A 21,412-nucleotide genomic window follows, 5' to 3' on the forward strand; every position below is an offset into this window, starting at 1 on the left:
TTTGTTTATTTTTCAATTTGTTCCAATTTGCTGACGAAGACGGCGACGACGACGACGATGACGACGACAACAACGACGACGACAATGACGACGAAGTCTATTAAGTTTCACCTCGCGCAAATATCGGAAATAAAAGACCATTAGCGTCGACTTGATAGTATAACGCTGCACAGCACGAATGACAGTCAATAAAAATAAGGTCAATGAATGACAACCAAAATGATAACAGAGGAGAAAAAAGGAAAAACAACAATGTCGCGTAGCAAAATAGCATTTCTCTAAAGGTAAACCAGTTACCTATAGATATATATCTCGAGCAATGATCGCCTCGATAGAAATTCAATCTAGATCGCGAGAAGAAAACTACTACTTGAAAGCCTCTTCCCACGAAAGGGTAATTCTTCGTCCTACGATTGAATCTCGCAGCCACGGGGATTTTCGAGGTGTCGACAACGACTAATACCGTTGGAATCTTCTCTCTCCACCCTAGTCAAATCGTGAAAATTGGCACCTTCCTCAAACGCTTTCCAACCATCCTGCTGAGAGAGAGAGAGAGAGAGAGAGAGAGAGAGAGAGAGAGAGAGAGAGAGAGAGAGAGAGAGAGAGAGAGATAAAGATACTGGATTTAGAACCGAGGTTTTTCAGAGTTCTGTTATGCACCCGCGATTTCATGGACGCACATACGCGCGCACCAGCATTTCCATGAATTACAAAGAAAGTTAAAAAGAATTTACAACTGTATATGGAAAATGATTTTTGAACAAGTTTTATTCAATGTTTTACATCCGTTTATTATTCACGGCATCAATCTCGTCTACATAGAATTCCGTTGGCGTGATAGCAAATCACTGATACAATAGCACACACGCCACACTTATACTCGCAAAAAATTCTCGTAAAAGCTGCGGTGCATCGACGACGTACGAGACGGTGCTAAATATAGCGCGACACACCAATCGGTGATCTGTTCCTCACTCTCGCTTGTCAATTCCACGGAGAGGCGCGTCTTCGTCGTCGTCGTCGCCGCCGCTGGAAATGGAAGGAAGCCTGGGCGTCAGTCAAGATTTAGCTGCGGCTGCAGCAGCAGTGCTCGCGAGATCGAAGTAAATATCTTTTTCTCTCTTTCCCGTGAGCCACAAGTGGGAGATTTCTCCCGGAACAAGTATCAAATGACCTGAAAGGTTTCGCGCGAACTTTTGACTGACGCGTATCCGCCACGCAAGCCTTCTTCCAGATTCTACACTCGTGGCTTTTCTACTACTCAGAATATACAGTTTTTCTTTCTGTTCTTAAATGCGCGTGCTACGAAAATTAAAGCAACGAGTTGTTTCCGAATCACGTACACCGTCTGTTCGACCATGCATAAATACGTCATATAGATATAGCAATAGTTTCTCTGCTGTGTACGTTTTTCAAATCTTGTCTGTGCCCCTAGCATATGGTTATCTTTGATGAAAATATTATCGATCGCATTATCTGCCTTTTTGAATACATTAATAAAATATCTGTACTATATGAATTTCATTAAAATGCTCATTAAATAATTTGAAAAGGCAGTTCATTTGAAAACAGCTAACGTCTGGCAAAAGTGTTGTTTTATAATTAACCGCTGAATAAAGCTCTACTGTTACCTCTCTCGTAATTTTTAATCAACTTTCGCAAACAAACCCCGCAAATATCTGGCGTGGCGTTGTTCGTTGAAATCCCTAACGCGCGTTCATATCGCATTCGAGGTGATTTTAGTCCGGGCTTTAATGGAAAAATGCGTCAGTTGCCGCAGCGCCAAAGCTGAAGTGCACGGGCTGTTGTTGTAATTAGATTATTTTCGTATAATTAGATTGCCAGTGCATAAATGCAACTCATAATTTCGCGCCCCATTCAATCAGAAATACGTGGAATAATCGCTCATCGATATCGTATTTGGTAGAACATTGGTAAGCCGAAACCCCGTTGTTGTTATTATGGTATTCATGCAGTACGATACCTTCATTATCCTTAAATTTTCTGCATTAGAGGGTTTTTTCCATTCATGGAATCACAAAAATGAATATTACTTACTAATTAAATTTTTGGTTTTACTGTTATCGTTTTATTATCAATTTTAACAATTCTGGCAAATCATTTATCACCGGAATAATGCATAGAATAATTCTTGCAGTTGACGCGGTCAAAGTAATTACTCGATTCATTAGAGCACATCAAAATGTATCAGAACAGATTTGTACCAAATGAGTTCAAACAGCATCAATTATTCCGCCTCGAATCGACTATCTGGGCAAATATGCACATAAACTATATTATAATACTATCGGTAGAAATTAATCTTGTTAAGTGCATTTTACATAGTTACATGTGATCTACGACTTAATCCAATTCTCAGAAATCAATCGAGGAAATGAAATAATTCAAGTTTACATATACCTATGACCTAAAAACTTGAGTATATTTTCTTAATTTTGAATAATGTATTTGCGGCTAAGAAGATCGTAACTCACTTACAAAACTGAAAAATAATGCAAAAGCTATTTCAATCTGTAATATTGGATTTCAATCTATCAAATTTGCCGACAATGTATTCGGTAGATACCTCATTATTCAAGAAATCGAATGTTTTTGTTATCTCATTTTTACATGGTAAATTATGTGATAGACAGAAAATATATATATAAATGTGTAGATTACAGAAAATATTGATATCTTTTAATGCTCTCAAATAATAAAATTGCAAAATTTAAAAAAATGTTAGCAAGTTCGAAGAAGAGACAGTTAGACGATAGACGTGTACATTACAACGAAAAGATGCCATCGTATGGTAGTTAATCCATACACGAGTGAACAGTGCAGGAAAAGAAATGTACGTCTCTCCAGATTTTAATAAAGGCGTATTAGGTATAAGAAGTTGGTTTGATTTTCTTTTAATTATGTGTATGTCCCGTTGTCTCTGGGACTCCATTTTTCTGCCGACCATTTTTCTCCGTGTAAAAGAGTTCACCGTGTCAGCAGATGGCAGCTGCTAAAACGCTTGAGCTTTATATTGGCTGGCGCCAAATGCCGGTGACGCTGTCGAAAATGCTTTTGACAAGCTGCGTTATTAAAAAGTCTCTTCCATCTCATATCTGTCATTGCTATATCTCTTTTCTGATTTCTGCTTTTCAAACTTTGCATGCTACAGCATTATTTTGAAATTTTCGTGCAGCTATGAATAATTACACAAAGAAAAGTTTTAAAGAGATAACTTTCGCAGTTGCCGATTACTATTTATTTTATGTAAAAAATAATAATAAAACAAGTGCTCATTTCGACGAATTAGAGATTTATATGATTGAGCTTTAGTATGAAATAGATGCAAAATTTAAAAACCGGAATTCTAGTGAGCTATAAAATATCATAAATTCGATTGAAAATACTATGAAGCTGAACTGCTGTGTAAAAGCATGATTAGAATTTGGATTGAGAAATGAAATTGAGACATAGTTGATGAAACGTGCTTGCATTATTCGCATTATGTCTTCAAACAAAACAACAGTCCAAATGTTAGTCTTGAGCGAAAGGACAAAGTCGTCGGGCCAATAGGAAAACACGCCGGAAATTTACGCAGTCACAGATATAGGCAAGAATGAGAGAGGGAAAGACCTGGTTAGCAACAATGCGAACAATGCGCATCGGTGCATCACAGTCGAGCGCGTACACTGGGCCTCTCGCGCTCACGCGACTAACAAGAAGCAGAGAGCGAGAGAGAAAGAGAGAGAGAGAGAGAGAGAGAGAGAGAGAAAGCGTCGACCAGTGGTGGCGCGTTAAAACAATGACAAAACAATTAGAGAACTCATAACTGCCGGGCGCAGAAGCGTGCAAGCGAACTTGCGTCAAAGTGTCACGGACAGCGAATCCAGCAGACCGAGAGTTGAAATTACCCACACCATTCTCAAGCTTCTCTTCCGTCAAAGTCCCGTCATAACATAACGACCGTGCGCCCCGCGTCGATAATGCGTTTACTTTTCGCTCGACTGCGCACGCCAACCAAGAATTTCTAAACTTTCTTTTTCCTACGCCAATGCTGCTTCTATACTCGCATACTCACGGATTAAACAATTGCCGTAAAAGTTAAGATAAGCAACTGGAATAAAGCGACACAATGGTGGCTGAAGTTATTCTATTTGCCGGACAAAAAAAGTAAATCCGAGAATGCCATTCCATTGCTCATTTTTCTTCCGCTATCGCAGGGGCTTGCGTGAAATATTGTATTATGCTTTATAGCACGCTGAAAGCATTGGCAACGCGCATTGGTGGTACATGCACGTTCGATACTTTTGCGCGAAAGCCTTGGCAAAAGGCTTTTCTTGCGCGATCGCGCTTTTCAAAGCTTATTAACACAAGCTCAGCCAATCAGATGACAATAGCTCGTAAATTCGAGTCAATCAGAGCGCCTCAATCCGAACGATGATGTTGTCCTGCATCTACGCTACGCAAAAGCTTATGAATTATGTAAAAGGCAAAGCTACGTTCTCGACGTGTGTACGAGTCTGTTTGCAAATAGCAATGATTGCCACCTTTTCATTGTAATCACTGATAATCACTACCACTATAAATTCTCGTTGATGCTTTGCAATAAACTTCCTTGTGCCCGTGCGTGCGATAAATCATTGTAAATTAAGCTGTTTCATAATTTGTATGAATTTGAAGTACCTTATATACGAGAGTTTAATTGTACGCAATGAATTGGGTACTTAAAGAGGCATTAAAATGCAATTATTTAGAGTCGAGAGAGATTCATTTGGAAAAGTTTGGGCGACTATTCCGAAATACCCACACGTGCACCTACTACGATCCACAATTATACTGAGTTCAAGCTTTTACAAACGATTGTATAGATTTCACTGGCTGTTCGCTGGAAACGCTCGCAGCAATAGTAACAGCTGTTTGAACACATAGCTTTTTCATAATGCTCATGCCAAAGCGACGTTCGCCATTCAGATATGACCTTGGCCTTTCTACCCTCAACTCGCTTGCTTCTCGCTATCGCGTAAGCTGTTACGACGTCAGTTTTCCATTCGAGCGCTTGGTGAACTTAATAAAAAAAGAAGCGACTCACGAGATACGACCACTTCGTGTTTTAACTCTAAAAAAGACTCTGACCTCGTAAATCAAAGGCCTTAAATTCTCTCTCGATCTTTCTCGTCAATAATTTTTAAAAACTTTTCTAATTTATGATCTCCAAGGGAATTTTTAGGAAGAAAAAGTTTGACGTCGAGAGTTGCCAGATACATTATTGCCTTGAGTAATTGAAAAAATTTACATTATGAGCTCGTAAGCTTTTTCGAGTGAATAGAGAAAGAAACTTGTGCTCCTATGCTGAAAACTACGAATGATGCTTTTAGTATTACTTTCTCCATTTTCTCTTTGATATCTCGAGATGGAGAAGAAAGCTTAGTCAGAAAATACAAAATTGCTCGAGCAAATATAAATGAACTGTATCAAGTAAAAAGTCAAAGTTTTTCATTGGAAACTTAGCTTCTGCAGAGTATAACAAAACTTCAGCTCAGAGAAACCTTTGTTATCAAGTCTGAAGTCATTTCCGACGCAGTCAAATACGAAGAAATGCCCTTAAAACTAAAGTACTCTTTAATGAACTGAAACGATTGTTATTTGGCAAAAGGAACCGAAAGTGCCAAGGAATTGTGACTTTTTCTACTCAATGAGGAAAGAGGTTCGCCAAGAAGTACAAGAGATCGCATAATAAGGCAAAAGCTAAGACGACGAAAAGATTACGGATATGATTCTTACACAGATGTTGGACAGGAAAACTTGCTCGCTCTTTGGCACCGCGAGAAAAAGTTTCTTGGGGGTGGAGGCCGAACCAGGATACAATAAGAGTCAGAGAGCCGAAAGGGAGCAAAGGATAAGAGGCTGAATAAAACATTTAGTTCTGTAGAACCAAGTTAAAATATCGCATTCGAAAGTCTACCTCCTCTCCTACTTTCCGTACATACCATCTTGGAAGTACAGCACGCGTCTACTTCATGGAAAGTTTCCTTAATCCTTGCTACTTACTATCCTCACGGCGGTTCGAGGATCAAAATGTAAGTTCCAAGTTTATGATAATATCTTCCAGTCTTCCTTTCTCAAATCACCTATAATGTCGAGCGAGAAAGAAAGAGGATATCGGCTCATAAAGCACTCCAGGAAAGAATATAATTCATCAAACTTTCAACAGATCTGTTGAATTGAGACGATGAGGACCAAGAAATAGAGCTGGAAGCTGCATTGAATTTACAGATTTTCAACACTGCACAGCTGTGTCCAATTAGAAAACTGTTCCATTGGCTTTGCTGGCGCCGTATAGCTCAGTTGCACCTTGATAAAACCCGTAACAAGTTTCCCCGAGAAGTTTCCGTGCATTGTAATATACACGCGCGCTAGCACGAACAAGTTGTGTGCAAAGCGTACACCACAGAGAGAAAGAGAGTTTCGTCTCGCATCAACCGAGAGTGAAATTTTATGCGTGTTTAATCTGGAAATGGATCGTCCAAGAATGCGCGCGAGGGACGAAAAGATTGAGCGAGATGAAAGAGCGTACAGCGAGTTTATCTTTCTCTCTCGTTCTCTCGTTTCCCAGTGCTCTGTGCACACAACCTGCACACTACTCGTCGGAAAATATGAGCATACAAATTGAAAATTATTAGAGTAGAAAGTAGCGATTTCCAGGGTGAGCATTAACGAGCTTTTTCTCGATTATTTTTTCGCTATATCTTGCCGAAGAAACGACAGCTAAAGGTCTATTTTATTAATTAATATATTTCATAAAAATTATCCTTCATCAAATTATAAGTTTATTATTTATTATTTTTAGCTTAAGGTAAAATAAAAAACCTACATAAGCGATAAATAAATCTCTCTGTATTCTGTAATATAAAATTGAAAAGAAAGAGTTACAAAGATTTCATTTTATGGAGATATTTTAATTCTTTTATTCCAATATGCAATAGCTGGTAGTACATTATAAAATCATTTGCATAAATGTATTTCGATATAGTTACTTCAAGGAATTCGTACTAAACTTTTAAAAGAACATTTCTTTTCAAAATGTAGTTTTCTAGAATACTTACGGGGTTGGAAACGGTTTTGAATCAGACACATTTTCAGTTTGATATCTAGGTCGCATTTTTCAGCTTATTATAGTTTAAATATTTGTCCGAGGAAAGTTATCAGAAGTAGAATGAATATGAGAAAACATTTTAATAAGCATTGATTCGACCTTTCCGCAAATTATCTTCTTTAATTGATTCCTTTCTTTAAATAAAAGTATTAAACAAAAATAATTCAATCTCAATAAAATTTATTTGAAAGTCATATTTGATTTTCAAAAAGTGAATAATAATTAAAACAATGGGAGGCAAATTTTGAAAAAATTTCATACGGAATTCATATTTACTTTGTTAATCATTCAGCTTATAATGAAAAATTTAAACAATTTATTATTTTAAGAATTCTTTCAATATCAGCAAATTTTACCAGCATATTTATACCATGAAGAAAAAAGACGACATTGCAAACTTAATTGATCATCATGCACAACGTTATTAATAACTCGGAGGAAAAGTTTTTCATTTATACTGTATTCACAATATCTTTCAGCACATATATCCATTAGTTTATATTATTTTTCTCATCATGCGAAATCCAACCAAGAGATATCTAACACATCTCCTACAACGAGAAAAGGCAACCTTAGCTGAGGTTTTCGTCGAGCGTTAACTACGCTTTGATTTCGTAACTCGCGAATTAGTCGACGTAGTGATCGATAAGTCGAGATTGAAAAAGATTGATGGTCTCTAAAAATAAGTTCATTGATATTCAATGTTTTTTCATGATAACGGGTGCTTCAACTGCGTCGAAGTTTTGCAATGGATGTTTGGATTGGTTGATTTACGATGTGCATGAACCACGACGAGTCAAAGTATGTTTATTTATGATAAACGACATGTGTTATGAATACAATATCGAATTGTTCAAATATTATTAAAAATACAACTACGTCTTATAACACATCTAAAATAATCAGAAAAATCAATGGTTTTAGTGAAAGGTCAAAAAGTAGTATAATACAACGTTTAGTCAGACGAGGTTTAACGATGAGAATTATACAATGGTAATAAATAAATATTAGACAATTCTACTTATATTACAAATCAGTAAATTATATAGTTAGATCTTTTCACTTGAATACCAAGATAAGCCTTTTTTAAGCCAAACAAAGGCAGCCGCAGTCATTGCGGAGCTGTGCGGCAGTCAGGCGTGAAATTATCTATTTACTCGGTAATTTTGCCGAAGCTCAACCGATGGTGCTAGCGATAAATCACAGAATCAGGATAGCTAATTTAGAGACTGAAATTTCGCCTCACCCTTTTCCGGGCTGGGTCTATTAAGCCCAGCTTTGATCGTGTAAACCTCGACGCTTAGCCATTTTCAGTTTCAGGAAATCTATCATACGTTGCGATCCCACTTAATCTCTTGGAAACGATAGCACTTGAGTATTTCTTTATTTTATAAATTAAAGTCAGTAAATTTTGCAATTCTCACCATTTATTCTACTAATAAAGAAAGATTACTAAGCGTATCAAAATCATATCAGATCATTCCATTCTTTTATACCTCAATAACATTCATCACAAAGCGATTTGAATCAATTCTACGAATAAAATCAGTGCGAGAATAAAAGGTCTTCTACGTTGCCCATAAACAGGTTTTACGACGAATCACACTCCACTAATCGCGGGCACGCTAAGCTTTTTTTTTTCGAAATCACGCCATCAAGCAAATTGGCCGACTCACTTCAATCGGCTCGAAACGAAAAGCAAACTACATAGAAGAGAGAGAGAGAGAGAGCGGGAGAGAGAGACAGAGAGAGAGAGAGAGAGAGAGAGAAAAAGAGAGCATGACTTTATTTTTACGAGACACGCTCGCATGTCTATGCTGGATAGTGTTGGTTTTATGCGCCATTAAGAGGATCGTGTGTCCCCTTCTCCTATCTCTTTAGAAAGCCGGAAATCGGAAGGCGAGGCGTCAGACCTTGACTATCGAAGGGGCGTACGCGTGTGTGTAGATCGAGCTTGCATGAAAAAAGCGCGTATGTTTACGGAAGAGGAAGGTTTTCTTCGCCTCCTACACACAGAGTGTTTGCCTTTTTCCCGCGGCTTTCAGACCGATTATGACACGTCAAACGCGAACATACTAACACCTGATGTAATTGCTATAATGGTCGAAAATTTTGACTCAGCTGTTTTCGCCCTTCCGCGTTCGTTGGCTAACTATATTTTTTTACTCTGTCTGCAAGAAATGAAACATTTTTCAGCTGCATGAGTTGGCTTTATCGAGTAGATAAGCGAACAATCGTTTAGAATTCCCAACACAATGTATATATCCGCTTGGTCAAAGCACTTTATAACTTACGATCTTTACGAGCTTGAAAAGATCTGAGCGGAAAGCGAAAAAATGAGTATCGCGTGCAAGCGCAAGCGAGAGAGAGAGAGAGAGCACACTGCGACACCGAAGACAAGAATTAAATTCCCGGCTTACGTTCTTTTATCGTTTGCCACCTTTTACGATCAAACATTTTCTCAGCCGTGCGCGCGAATCTAGGCGTGCGTGACGCGCCGTAAAATTCTGCCCGCACACGACACGAGAAAAAAAAAGTATGAAATCTTTTTCATGTGTGTGTTTCCTACCGTAGATTTAGAAAAATGTAACGGGAGGACAAGAGAAAACGCGGCAGACAGACTGTTTATATTTCAAATTTAAAAGCATTCGACAATGGAAAGCTGGGAGTATTGTTGACTCGCTGGTGGATGGCGCTGAGTTTTGTAAGGGATTGGCGAGTGTTTCAGTGGCCTCCTAGATTTCGCAGTGTCTCTCTTCGTCAAATAAATTATTCCGAGAGAAGTCGCTGCTTATTTTTCATCATCTGGGGACGACGACTGAGGCTATATAAGCGATAGCGTTTTTGCGGGATTTGCAGCTCGTCTCCAAGAAAAAGGGAGATGCAAAAGCAGCCGCAAGATGGAGTGCAGCTTTCATTTTCTTATCGTGCCCTCTTGATGCGTCCTCCCTGTAAGTAAGCTTTCGTTTCTCTCTCTCTCTCTCTCTCTCTCTCTCTCTCTCTCTCTCTCTCTGCTTACGAATGATGCTTTTTAAGAAATCTCATTACTTAGCGAAACTCGCTCACCGAGTTTATCTTTATTTTGCGGATTTAAGTGTGATTGAAACTTTCTTAATCAATGCTCTAATTTTCGTTTTAATCTTCAAAAGTAAATCTTATGTTGATTACAAAGTCTTAGATTGACTCAAGTTTCTTGCGGCGAAAAAAAATGTATTTCCACGTATAATTTACGAAAGAGCAACTTGTTGACGAAAAATTATTACAGTAAATTAATCAAACGATCTAGCAATGTAAAACCAGGTGGGCTTATGCCCGTATGAGCTTTCAGCAGCGTAGTTCAATAATCGCGAACGACCGTGATTGTCAAAAGCAAAAAAGCTGATCAATTTGGCATCTTTAATAGTCGCGCCCGGGATAAAGCTTCTTTGACGAAGTGGCCTCTAGTGCAGTATATGTACCCCCATTCGCTTTGCGAAGATTTTGATTGGAAGAATGTGCGAGTTGGCGCGCTCGCTTGCTCGCTCACGCTCAAAGCAACTTTCATTCACCATTGGCGATTATCGATTTTATTCAAGTGTGCAGACGCCGACGTCGACGAAGGTTCTTTGCTTCATTTTTGGCTCTGCGCGACGTTGAGAATTAGACTGGGTAATGGGCGCGCCTCCGCCAGCAGCGTGCGCATCGACGCATGAAATCGGTTTTTCGCCACGCCGCTACACCCTATCCCGTCCATAGAAACCTCTCTCGGCTACCACCTTATTCGAGAGATTGACGAACGATGGATTTGATGATAAACCACAATTGAAAATTTCAATAAATGTGCCATACAAGTTCAATTTTTGAAAGCTTTACCAAATAAAATATCATTTGCATATTAATGTTTCTAAGCTCCAAAATATCACAAATTAAAAAAATACATTTTTTCCGTAAAAGAAAACATATTTTTAAAAGTTTTAAATATCCTAATATATAAAAAAACTGTATTTGTAAATTGAAAATAAACGCTTGAATTACAAGTTTTATATCTATTAATTAATAATTATAATCAAATAATAGAACATTAGAAGCACGCTAGATTGTTTTTCGAATTTATGAATTTAACTTTGTTTCATAAATTCTCAGAATGCGGGAATTTTACAATCATTAATACATTTAAAAAAATGGAATTCGAAAAAAACTCGAAAACATTCTTGATAATCCTACGCTGTTAAATTATAATAAAAAGATAATAAATTTGAAACATCGAAATTCTTAAAATTCAAGTGCTCTCATTGCTAACGACGACCACCCTATATATTTTCAATTCGAATTCGCAAATACAATTTGAAGCACTGTCCCGAGCGACAGGGCTTCAAATTTGAAAGGCGAGAAAACACGGCGAAAAAGCGGTAAATAAAGCAGAAAAGGCTAAAATGAAAGTAAACGATTACTTTGGACGAGAGTTTTGAGGTGAGTGGTTAAAAGACTACGAGGGGTCTTACGCGCCCAGGACAACAAATAGCGAAAAAATTGATTTGATAAGAGGAATTAATTACGAAATTAAATTTGTTACGTAATGCTTCACGTGCATGGCAATGTCTGCTCGTTGTAGCCATATTAACAAGTCTAATATATATATTTTAATATATTTAGCTTTGTTGTTTTGTACATGCAAATATTTTCCAGTTAATTCTCATCCGTAACACTAATGTAAACTGAATATAAATTTTCTGGTGATTACAGTTTGAAAACATCTAGTTGAAGCCGCGTAGTAGAACTTGCAAAATTAATTTAGCCGCAATGGTATCCCTGAAAATAAACTCCGGGTAATTAAAATAATAAGATTAAACAGCCGTATAGCCCGAACTTATTTCGTAGTGACAGAGAGAGAGAGAGAGAGAGAGAGAGAGAGAGAGAGAGAGAGAGAGAGAGAGAGAGAGAAAGAGAGATGGAGAAGGGGGAGTCGTATTCAACGTTAATCCTCAGAAAAGGCGTATGACGAGACAAAAGGCCAGGGTGGTGCAAGCAAACGTGCGCTAGTAGGGCCTAGCGGTTACGCTGAATGCGCAGTCCGCAATTTGCATTAGGGGCGAAATTTATGTCGGCGGATGCCCCCGCGTGTCCGCGATATTTCGCGCTCCCATCTCTCGTACGAGCAAAGCGCTACTTAGCCTTGCACTTATGGCACCCCAGACAGCTAATGCTCATATTCATTTGTGCGAGCCAAGCTCGTGCCCAAGCGCGCTATCTGCTCCCCGGCCTCAGCAGCACGCAGCGCGACATGGCACAGCCCGCTCACACCCATACTGCACCTTTGTCTCTTTTCTTCCGTCGAGCAGAGATCCTATCTCTTTTCACATATGTTAAGCCAACTTTGTTGAACTATGTTTTCAGTGCCCCGTTCCTTACCAGTTTCTAAATATCTACATTTGTGAATTTCGTTTGTCGTCTCAGAGCGGCGTACATACTGATATAAGAATAACATTGAATTGCTTTTTGTTTTACTTACTTTCTTGCCGTCTAATTCATGAGTGCCTTGAGCCAGTACTTTGTCTACGCTCGCTGGATCTGCAAATGTGATGAAACCAAAACCCCTGAAACAAATAAGTTCAATTTATGTAACCCAAGCCTCTCGAGCCTTCAATACAGAAAAAGACATCAATCTTGAAAAGATTCAAATGACATATACACATTTTTTAAGATGCTGAGTGAGTCATTAAACCAAATAATCAAATTATTTATATAAAATAACGGAATTTTATAAGGCTCACTTTTCAACGAAATAACTGAATGGATAAAATGAATGCACGAAAAAACATTGAAACATACAAAAGCAAAATAATAACTACGTAACGAATCAGTGTAAAAATTTTATCACATTGAACAGTTACCTTTGAAACCATAAATTATGCACAGGGAAAACGCTTTCTGTATATAATTACATTATCTTAACTATATAAAGCAAACTACTCCATTTGAAATATGTGTGCCAGCTCAAGATCCTTCAAAGCTAATCTAACTTCTAGCAATTATTTGTTTACATAATTAGAAAAATCGATAACCTTTACATCACAGATAAACTTATTAATAATCTGAAAATTTAATTAAAGAAAGTAAAAATGATTCGACAGTAAATTCGTAAGCAGTCCTATCATTAATTGTCGTTATCAAATGTAGGTAAAAAGTGAGATTGATGCTAGAGAATGCAATGCGACAGTGATTTACTTTGATTTCTACAGCTATCAAACGTAGGCATCGATGTTCACCCCTTTAACTGAAACAAATATCGGTCGACTTCGGCGAGCCGCTATAAATCTGTGGGGTGGCAGCAGTGTTGCCTGTACATAGATATATTAAAAGACGCTTTTGGCCAAGGGCTTCGCCGACCCGTGCGCGTTCAACGCAAAACGCTTTGCATTTTTCATGCCGAGTACTGCCCCCACTCTCCTGTCAGTTATTGAAAATATTTACGTGTTATTTATGGGCCACGCATGTTCCAGAAACTAAATGCGTTGTGATTTAAGCGCTCCGTGCCTTTATTTTGCAAATAGGTTTACACATTGCACCACATGTCGATGCAAACTAACTTTTTATAATCATTTATTGTAAATATCATTAGAGTTAAAAAATATTGACAGAAGATAATTGAAACAGTCTTTAAACTAAGTTTTTAATTACCGCAATATATCAGTTAATTGCCATAGGCTGCGCATATTATACTACCACAAATCATCCTACTATAGATTGTATTGAATCGCTTGTTTTTCATTAAATTCAATTATTTTTTGAGAAAATGAGATCGCCATCCAATTAAAGTTCTTGGATTTATTTAAGCCTTTTTTAATTTCGATTATATTGAGGGATTACATATCTAACAAAAGTTTGTTTTTTCTAAATAAACATTCACTAACCTACAAACTTACAACGACTTATCTTCACTCTTCAATAACAAAGTCCATAAATATATTGACATACTGTAAATTCATGCATTAATTTGAAAACTACTAAAAACTACTTCTAAAATATTTTAAGATCACGTTAATGAGTATGCACAAACAAAAAAATTATTTTGATGAATTCAATCAGCTGAAATGCTGTCTATGCGGTAACATGATGTGATTATTAGCTAATGAAGTATTGTTTTTCAAGTCTTAATAAATGTTGGCATTAATAAGTAAGTAATATTGAATCGAATCTTACTAAAGTACAATTACTATCATAAACATAAGAATATACTTGTGTTCTATAAATCACAATTAAATAAAAAACTGTTTTAGAAAAAGATTGATTACGCCTCTTATAATTTTTGCGTCAGGTTTAAGTAAGAAGAAATTCGATAGTAAAGGAAGATCACTTATATTTCATATTCGCTAAAGAAAAGCACTATCAAACATGCAAGCGAATTGATAGCCAATCAATGAGTCCACAGATCACAACGCATGATATGAACGCATTACAGTAGAATGAATAATAAATTTAAAAAAAATTAAGTATTGTTAAAAAGGCAAATTTTGAAAAGATGTTATTGAAACAAATAAGTCAAGAAACTGTTATTGATTGATTATTATTCTGCGTAGAAAAATTGGATGTCTAAAAGTATAATAGAAATGCAGGTAGCGCTCTGTTCTATAATTGATATATATTGAATTACAATGTATAATGACCGGCGTAACCGAGTCAGCGTTTTTCACTACTTATAAAGAAGAAACAAATGAACTATTTGATGGAATTTTAATATAATATGTTGAATGAAAATAACACAGACAGTGACATTGTGACAACGACGAGATAGAAATAGAAAGAAAGGAAACAAATGAAAAAGAAAAAAGAGAGAAATAAAAGGAAGAATAAGAAAAGCAAGAGAGAGAGAGAGAGAGAGAGAGAGAGAGAGAGAGAGAGAAGAGAAAGAATATAGACGTCGATTGTAATGTTGTAACGGCTTATTGTTGGAACATACCTTGGCGTGTACATGCAGCCAGTACTGTCCACCACATACGATGAGGCGGGCTCACCGCTGCTGAAATTAACACACAGAGGCCATGTTCACTTTAACGCTTTATCGCTATTCAATGCACACCACCCCCTGCACCACCTGTCTGTTTTTCTCTACAATATATATATGTACTAGATATATGTATATATGTACGTACAGCGTTGTACTGCGAAAGCGCCCGCGTAAGTGTGTATACGTTTTGGCGCGCGGCCAGTCGATTTTCGTTCCACAGAGCATTATATTCCCTTCACCCCCGTCTCCCATCGTCCCACCGACAGCGCAGTACACAGCAGAGCCTCCATGTAGAGCTACTTGATTGTGCAAATTTTCCCGAGTGCTCGCCCAGCACGAACTTTTTAATAAAGCTTTTATGCGCTGCGGCAAGTGCAGCGTAAACTTTTGAATTGCCCGGCTAATTTGAGGAGCGCTTTCGAATTCAAACGAACCACTGGCACACGCTTTATTTACTCATTCGCTTTCTCTACCAAAAATGCATCTTTTTTTTGTGCCGTCTAGATGTCCAACTACTTCTGTGCAAACAGCTATTCTATTTTTGCTCTTTTCTCCTCTCTGTGTTCAAAATAGTCATGTAATATTTATCGTTTGAACGCGTAGATTTTTGGCGCGTTTTTTTTCGACACCAAAGTTTCATAATCAAGACTTTTTTACCTCTAAGTTTCTCGTTGTACTCGCTGACTCGGTATTCAAAGTTTGAAAAACAATTATCAAATCGCATAACTCGTGGCGAGTTTCAAACCGCGATAATGCTCTGTAGAACCAAGTTTTGCTCAATTATCAAATCAGCTACAACATCCACGATAGCGCACAAATACACACACACACACATGTATCATCTAACAGTGCTAACAGGTCAGGGCGGTTCTTTTGGACAACGGCCGTTGCGAACACAACGTTCCATGCATCATTTTTTGTCTCTTTTGTCCTTCGGTATTCGGACGACGAGCGAACAAAATATAGCAGAAAAATAAAAATTCACGCGTACTCTTTCGAAATTGCATCAATTTTAGTTTGACAAAGACTCGCGCGAAAATTTACATGAATTGCGTTAAAAACGAGCAACGCGATATATTCATGGGTCGCGCTCGCTCGCGTAATTCTGGCTCGCGTTGTCACAAACAGCGAGAGAGACGACAATGAAAAAAATAGGCAAATTTGCACGAATGACAAACGAACGAACACTCTACTGTATCATCTAGGTATCCAATCAACATTAAAACAACAAACAAATACGACACAAAACACCAGCATAACATTAACTACGGAATATTTGGATTTACGGATACACGTTTCTTGTTTTATGTATGATTTATGTACGCGCGGTCAGATTGCCTCGCGTTTTGACATTATCATGTGCATGTTTGATCGATAATCGGCTTTATCTTTCTCTCGCTTTCTGTCTTTCTCCCTTTTCACGGTGCATCGAAATTAATCAATGGATAATCACCTTCCACGCCCGTCAATGCTGTTTAATATTAGGTATTCAATATTTTCATGTAATATTCATGCGCGCAATATTGCTCGAACATATCTTTTCAAATTACAGACGTCAATGCTGTATAAGATAATTCACCAAATGCACCATTAAAATATGTCATCAATATCGTTTACATGCTCCATTTTACGTAGGTATCTCCTCATGCACACATTAGAATTTTCTGTTTACTTTTGTGAAAATTATAACCAACTATTATGATCAGAAAATCTAAATTAACAGTTCGGAGGCGCGCAACTCGATGTCTGTTTTAAAAACGGAAAAAAAAGAAATAAGAACGCAGCTTTAATTCTGTCGAGCAGTGCATTGCGCGTCCTTGCGTGCAAGAGGGAGGGGAAGTGCAGGTTCTCTCATCTATAGCACACGTACGTGCTCCGTCGTCGTCGTGCTCAGGCCATTGTACGTGAATAATCTATAAAAGGCCGAGAGAGAGAGAGAGAGAGAGAGAGAGAGAGAAGCCAGTCGCCCCTTGTCTACTTGAGCACGCCGCCTCTACTTTCATTCTTCCCCTTTTCCGTCTTTAGCATCATGCAGCAGTACCGTCAACATGCGTCTCGAGGTGCACACAGGATGACACATGACGCGTGTATTTGTTTGTCATAGTCTCTCGCGCACGTGCGTTCTTTTTTCTTCCTTGACGTGCAAGCAAGTTGGCACATCCGGGCCTTTTATTGTCATGTCGCGAACGCACACAGGTAACGTGGCATTACTGCTAATAAATTGATTTCATTTTTATGAAATGTGATTTATAGGATTTAATGGTTTGATAGTAAATGAAAATAAATATTGTTTTGACGACACTGCCTGTCGTTTCGGGATCGTTTATAGTAGTCCAACTTAGTTATCATTGCGAGCACATCAGCGTAAACTGATAGAAGTTATGATAAACTGCTTGTCACAACAATATCTTTAGGAACGCGCTTCTATAGGAAGCTTATGCGTAACGATGACTAAACGTTAAAATGAGCTCCGCTTGTATTATACTTCGCGTGACACTGTAGTAATGCTTAAATTTTACAAAACCTTGGAATAATTACTTTAGTTCTAACACAACTTGATCATTTGATTGGATTCGATCACTACACGTTAGTCGATGGAATTTCGTAATATTTCAGAATAAATAGCCTTATTCTCAGCGAATTTTGAAAATTTGGAAAAGTTTCTACGTAAATGTAATGTAAATGACGTGCACATGCTAAGGTATTACTAGTGAAAAATGTACTAGTAAAATTTGAATTTGTATGAAATGTGCATATATAATCAAGAAAACAACAGTTGTGTACAAAAAATATCGTGGATTCTACAAAATGTTTAAGAATAACCAACATTAGGTTCGCGAAAATCAATTATTAATGGAAATGAAGAATGAATTATTACAGAGTAGATACAACTTAATTTATAAAAAAAGTTGCCGTGGAATTGAGAAAATCCTAGAGTTTTTTCAAGCAAAAGATAAAAAAAGAAGAATAGGAAGGCTATAATGGAAAGTACCCTGAATCTCCAATAATTCCCTTAGCCAATAGCCATCCTCCAAGCGGAAAGACTCGTTAATGAATTCCATCATCAAAACCGATAGTTCTAACGAGCATAATGAATAGCAAATCCTCATTAGAGGGGAGGGCAACCGAAAGAGCTTCTGCGACAGCGTCGTGCCGCTCTTGTCTTCCCAAGGCGCGCAGCTCTCTCCCGACTAAAAAGCAAAGCGCAAAACCAACGACGAAAAAGCTAAGGCAGGAAGCCACATTGCCCTTGAGACTTGCTGTGGATGGTTTACGGCATACGCGTTGCTTTGGTCTTCTCTCTCTCTCTCTCTCTCGCTCGCGCGCGCGCCACCCGTCTACTTTCGTCATGTTACTATCTTCATCGCTCTCACCCTTTACTCTGCGAGCTTTACCACATGCCCGACGCAGGTCAAATTTTATACTTATGTTAGTTCAATGAAAATCAAAAACTTATGAACAAATAATGTTTCAATCATTTTTCAAGTTTTACGGCATAAATGGCGTGTTAAATGTCATTTAGACAAGTTACCTCAAGAATAACTTATTTGTATAACGAGATTCCGTTTTGTGGAAAAATATAAGTCGCGCATAAGAAGAAATGGAAGAGCAAGCACGCGGCGTGGTTTAGTGCTTTTATCCTACTTATATAATCTCTTATCCTTATTATTAAGCTGAACGCGAGCTCTAAAACAGCCATTGCCACTAAGACGCCTCGCGCATCGCTGCTATTTATGCAAGCAGTCTCATCGGGCTACACGCTCGCACGAAACTTATCCTAAAGCACCGGCAGTTACTTAACTCGACAGTTACTGCAATTGCAAGCTCAAAAGGCGCACATACACAATCGGCACTGTTTTTGGCTTACACTCTCTCTAATTTCTCCAGTTTCAAGAGACAATATCCGCAGACTAAGCCTTCTCTTTTCTTTTATTTCTTTTTTTCTACGAATAAGGCGTGCTACAGTCTCACTTCATTCCACTCGGTTTCCGCGTGACTGCCTCCTTCGCCAACTGTTCGAACGTTTATTTCAAGCTTCCTCCAATGGTAATCTTCCGGAAACACTCTCTACTGCGATCTGCACTCGCTGTGACGACCTCGTTAGACTCTTTAGACTTGTATCTGTATTTAGGTGCGTTTAGATGCGTATGTATGAGCGAGCTTACAAACACGCCAAAGGATCGTTCCTAACGGCAACTTACAGAGTTCTCCATCAAATTGCTCTAACTGTTCATCTACTAAACCAAAGACAATGCTTTTTCAAAATATTTGTCTGCACTAACGTTTCATTTCAAACTTCTCTAAGCATTAGGAATATCGAGGAGAGAAATGAGCTGAGCAATCTTGACGATTGTCCCTCTGTACGTGTACTTGGCCAGCCAAAAATAAAGCTAGAGGAAAATATAGCTAATGAAAAGCATACGGTAGCGCAGTGACTAGCCTTTAGAAAATTTTTTCCACGCTACCTTATGTCGGATGCGCCCGTCCAGCTCGCATACGAGAAACGCACTCGCTTCGCTCGATAATTATTCGCGACGCCAATGGGCACCATTACCGTGAAAGCGAACCCAACGATATGCCGAGTACCTCTACTCATTCCTCTCGTATAGCTTTTTTTCCGACAACGTTCGAATGGCTACGATTAGAGGAATCGCTGTTGGGAATCAAGTGCAAGAGGAAGCAACGAAAAAAATACGAAATAAAAATAGTAGTAGAATTAATCTGGAGATTTGAATAGTAAAAATATTTGTAATGCACGAGAAAGCGAGGCGAATTGAAAGGTTAAGAGATCTAAGAGCTAAAAAGGAAGAAGAACAAGTCAGAAGGGACGAAGTGGTGGACCACCAGCAGCAAAATCAGCCTTCCAGCCTAATGACTCGGTTGAATATTTATAAAGCCCGAGGCCTGTCGGTTCACGAGCGCGCTCGGCTACATTGGCTTTTACACGCGGCAAGAGAGCGAGAGCCATGCTCCATAGACTTTCATTGTAATTGCCTTGTTCGTCTTGATTCTCTCTTTCTCTCTCGACGGAATTGTATTATGCAAATCACAATCTCACCGCCGCCTTATAACTTTTCGCTATGTCGCTTTAAACGCCATTCGGAATTGCGCGCGTTTTTTCATTTTTATCCTTTTCATCCCGAAAAGCTGATTGTTCTAGTTTTTGTTCGTTCGTTCAATCGATTTTTTATTGTAAATAGAAAACTGGGCTCCGACATTATTTTGCCCACGGGTAGATTGGTAAAATGTGTAAGGCTGGATTTGATAACGTGAATTGGAGTTTTTTTTTCCTTTGCCGACCGAGCAAAAGACGACAGGTGGCGTCGAATAGTATGAATAATCATGAGACATTTAGGCCAGGCGGCCTATAACTCAATTAGCAGCGGAATAATTGCTCAGCTGTCCGAATGGGAAGGGAGAAAAAGAAAATATATACCAAGGGCAGAAGCAATCTTATTCGATTTGCTGATAAACTTCTCCGCGGTTGTCAAGGCATTCGCAAAGCAAAAGCTAACACTTCTCTTATTTTACTTTTTTTATTTCTTACCCGTTTCGTAACTTACTTCCTTCTTGTTTATATATCTCTTATCCTTTTGCGTATCTTGCCTTAAGTCTGTCATGTACGTTGGTTTCATCATTTTCATTTCTAATTTACATTCGTATTCGTGCAAAATATCAACAAATAATAGCTTGTCTTTTTTTTGTTTTCTTTTAAAATAATGTGTTGTATCATAACTAAAATCACAGGCTTAAGCACAATGGATTCTATACAATGAGAACGGACTGACGGGTCAACATTAATTTCGAGCCTTGACGTTGACACTCTAACGAATACGTCTATGTCTTGTATGTAGATAAAGTTCTCTGTAACATTAATAGCCATCACCAATTGTTTCATGAGGATAATACAATCTCAACATGCCTTATTTCCGTTAGTAACTATACGAAATATTAAAATAAAATCATTTTGCCTCTAAAATCACTCCAGCTTCTTTATAAAATAAAAACGATGACTTGGTAATCAATATCCATTCTCATACAGATATAAAAATAATCGTGCTCAAAAAATGAAAAATTTGCTCGTCAAAAAGACAAATTAAGCCACCTGTTGACGCATACCCATCAGCATTCAATTCGTACTGTACAAAAACGGATCAGCCCCCCGCTAAATACTGAAAAAAGAAAAAAATCAATCCATGAAGGAATAAAAAATAAAAATTGCACAGCTTGTCGGTTCAAAGATATAAAGAAAGAGAGAGAGAGAATTACATGAG

The 21,412-nt window shown here is 38.0% G+C and overlaps 1 protein-coding gene across 1 annotated transcript in view; it reads right to left on the bottom strand.

The window, feature by feature from the left end:
- The window catches only part of LOC131666857 (RNA-binding protein Musashi homolog Rbp6-like), a gene marked incomplete at its 3' end in the record, with an annotated part of 389,695 nt that overhangs the window by 59,722 nt on the left and 308,561 nt on the right, over positions 1–21,412 (bottom strand). The window contains exons 5-6 of the mRNA XM_058939856.1: positions 15,090–15,149; positions 12,642–12,726 (exon numbers count right to left, since the gene is read on the bottom strand). Coding sequence (XP_058795839.1) covers positions 12,642–12,726; positions 15,090–15,149 — 145 coding nt within the window. The remainder of the gene's footprint in view (positions 1–12,641; positions 12,727–15,089; positions 15,150–21,412) is intronic.

The sequence above is a fragment of the Phymastichus coffea genome, unplaced genomic scaffold, assembly GCF_024137745.1.
Source record: "Phymastichus coffea isolate CEN01 unplaced genomic scaffold, Cenicafe_Pcof_1.1 PCOF00061, whole genome shotgun sequence".
Lineage (NCBI taxonomy): Eukaryota > Metazoa > Arthropoda > Insecta > Hymenoptera > Eulophidae > Phymastichus > Phymastichus coffea.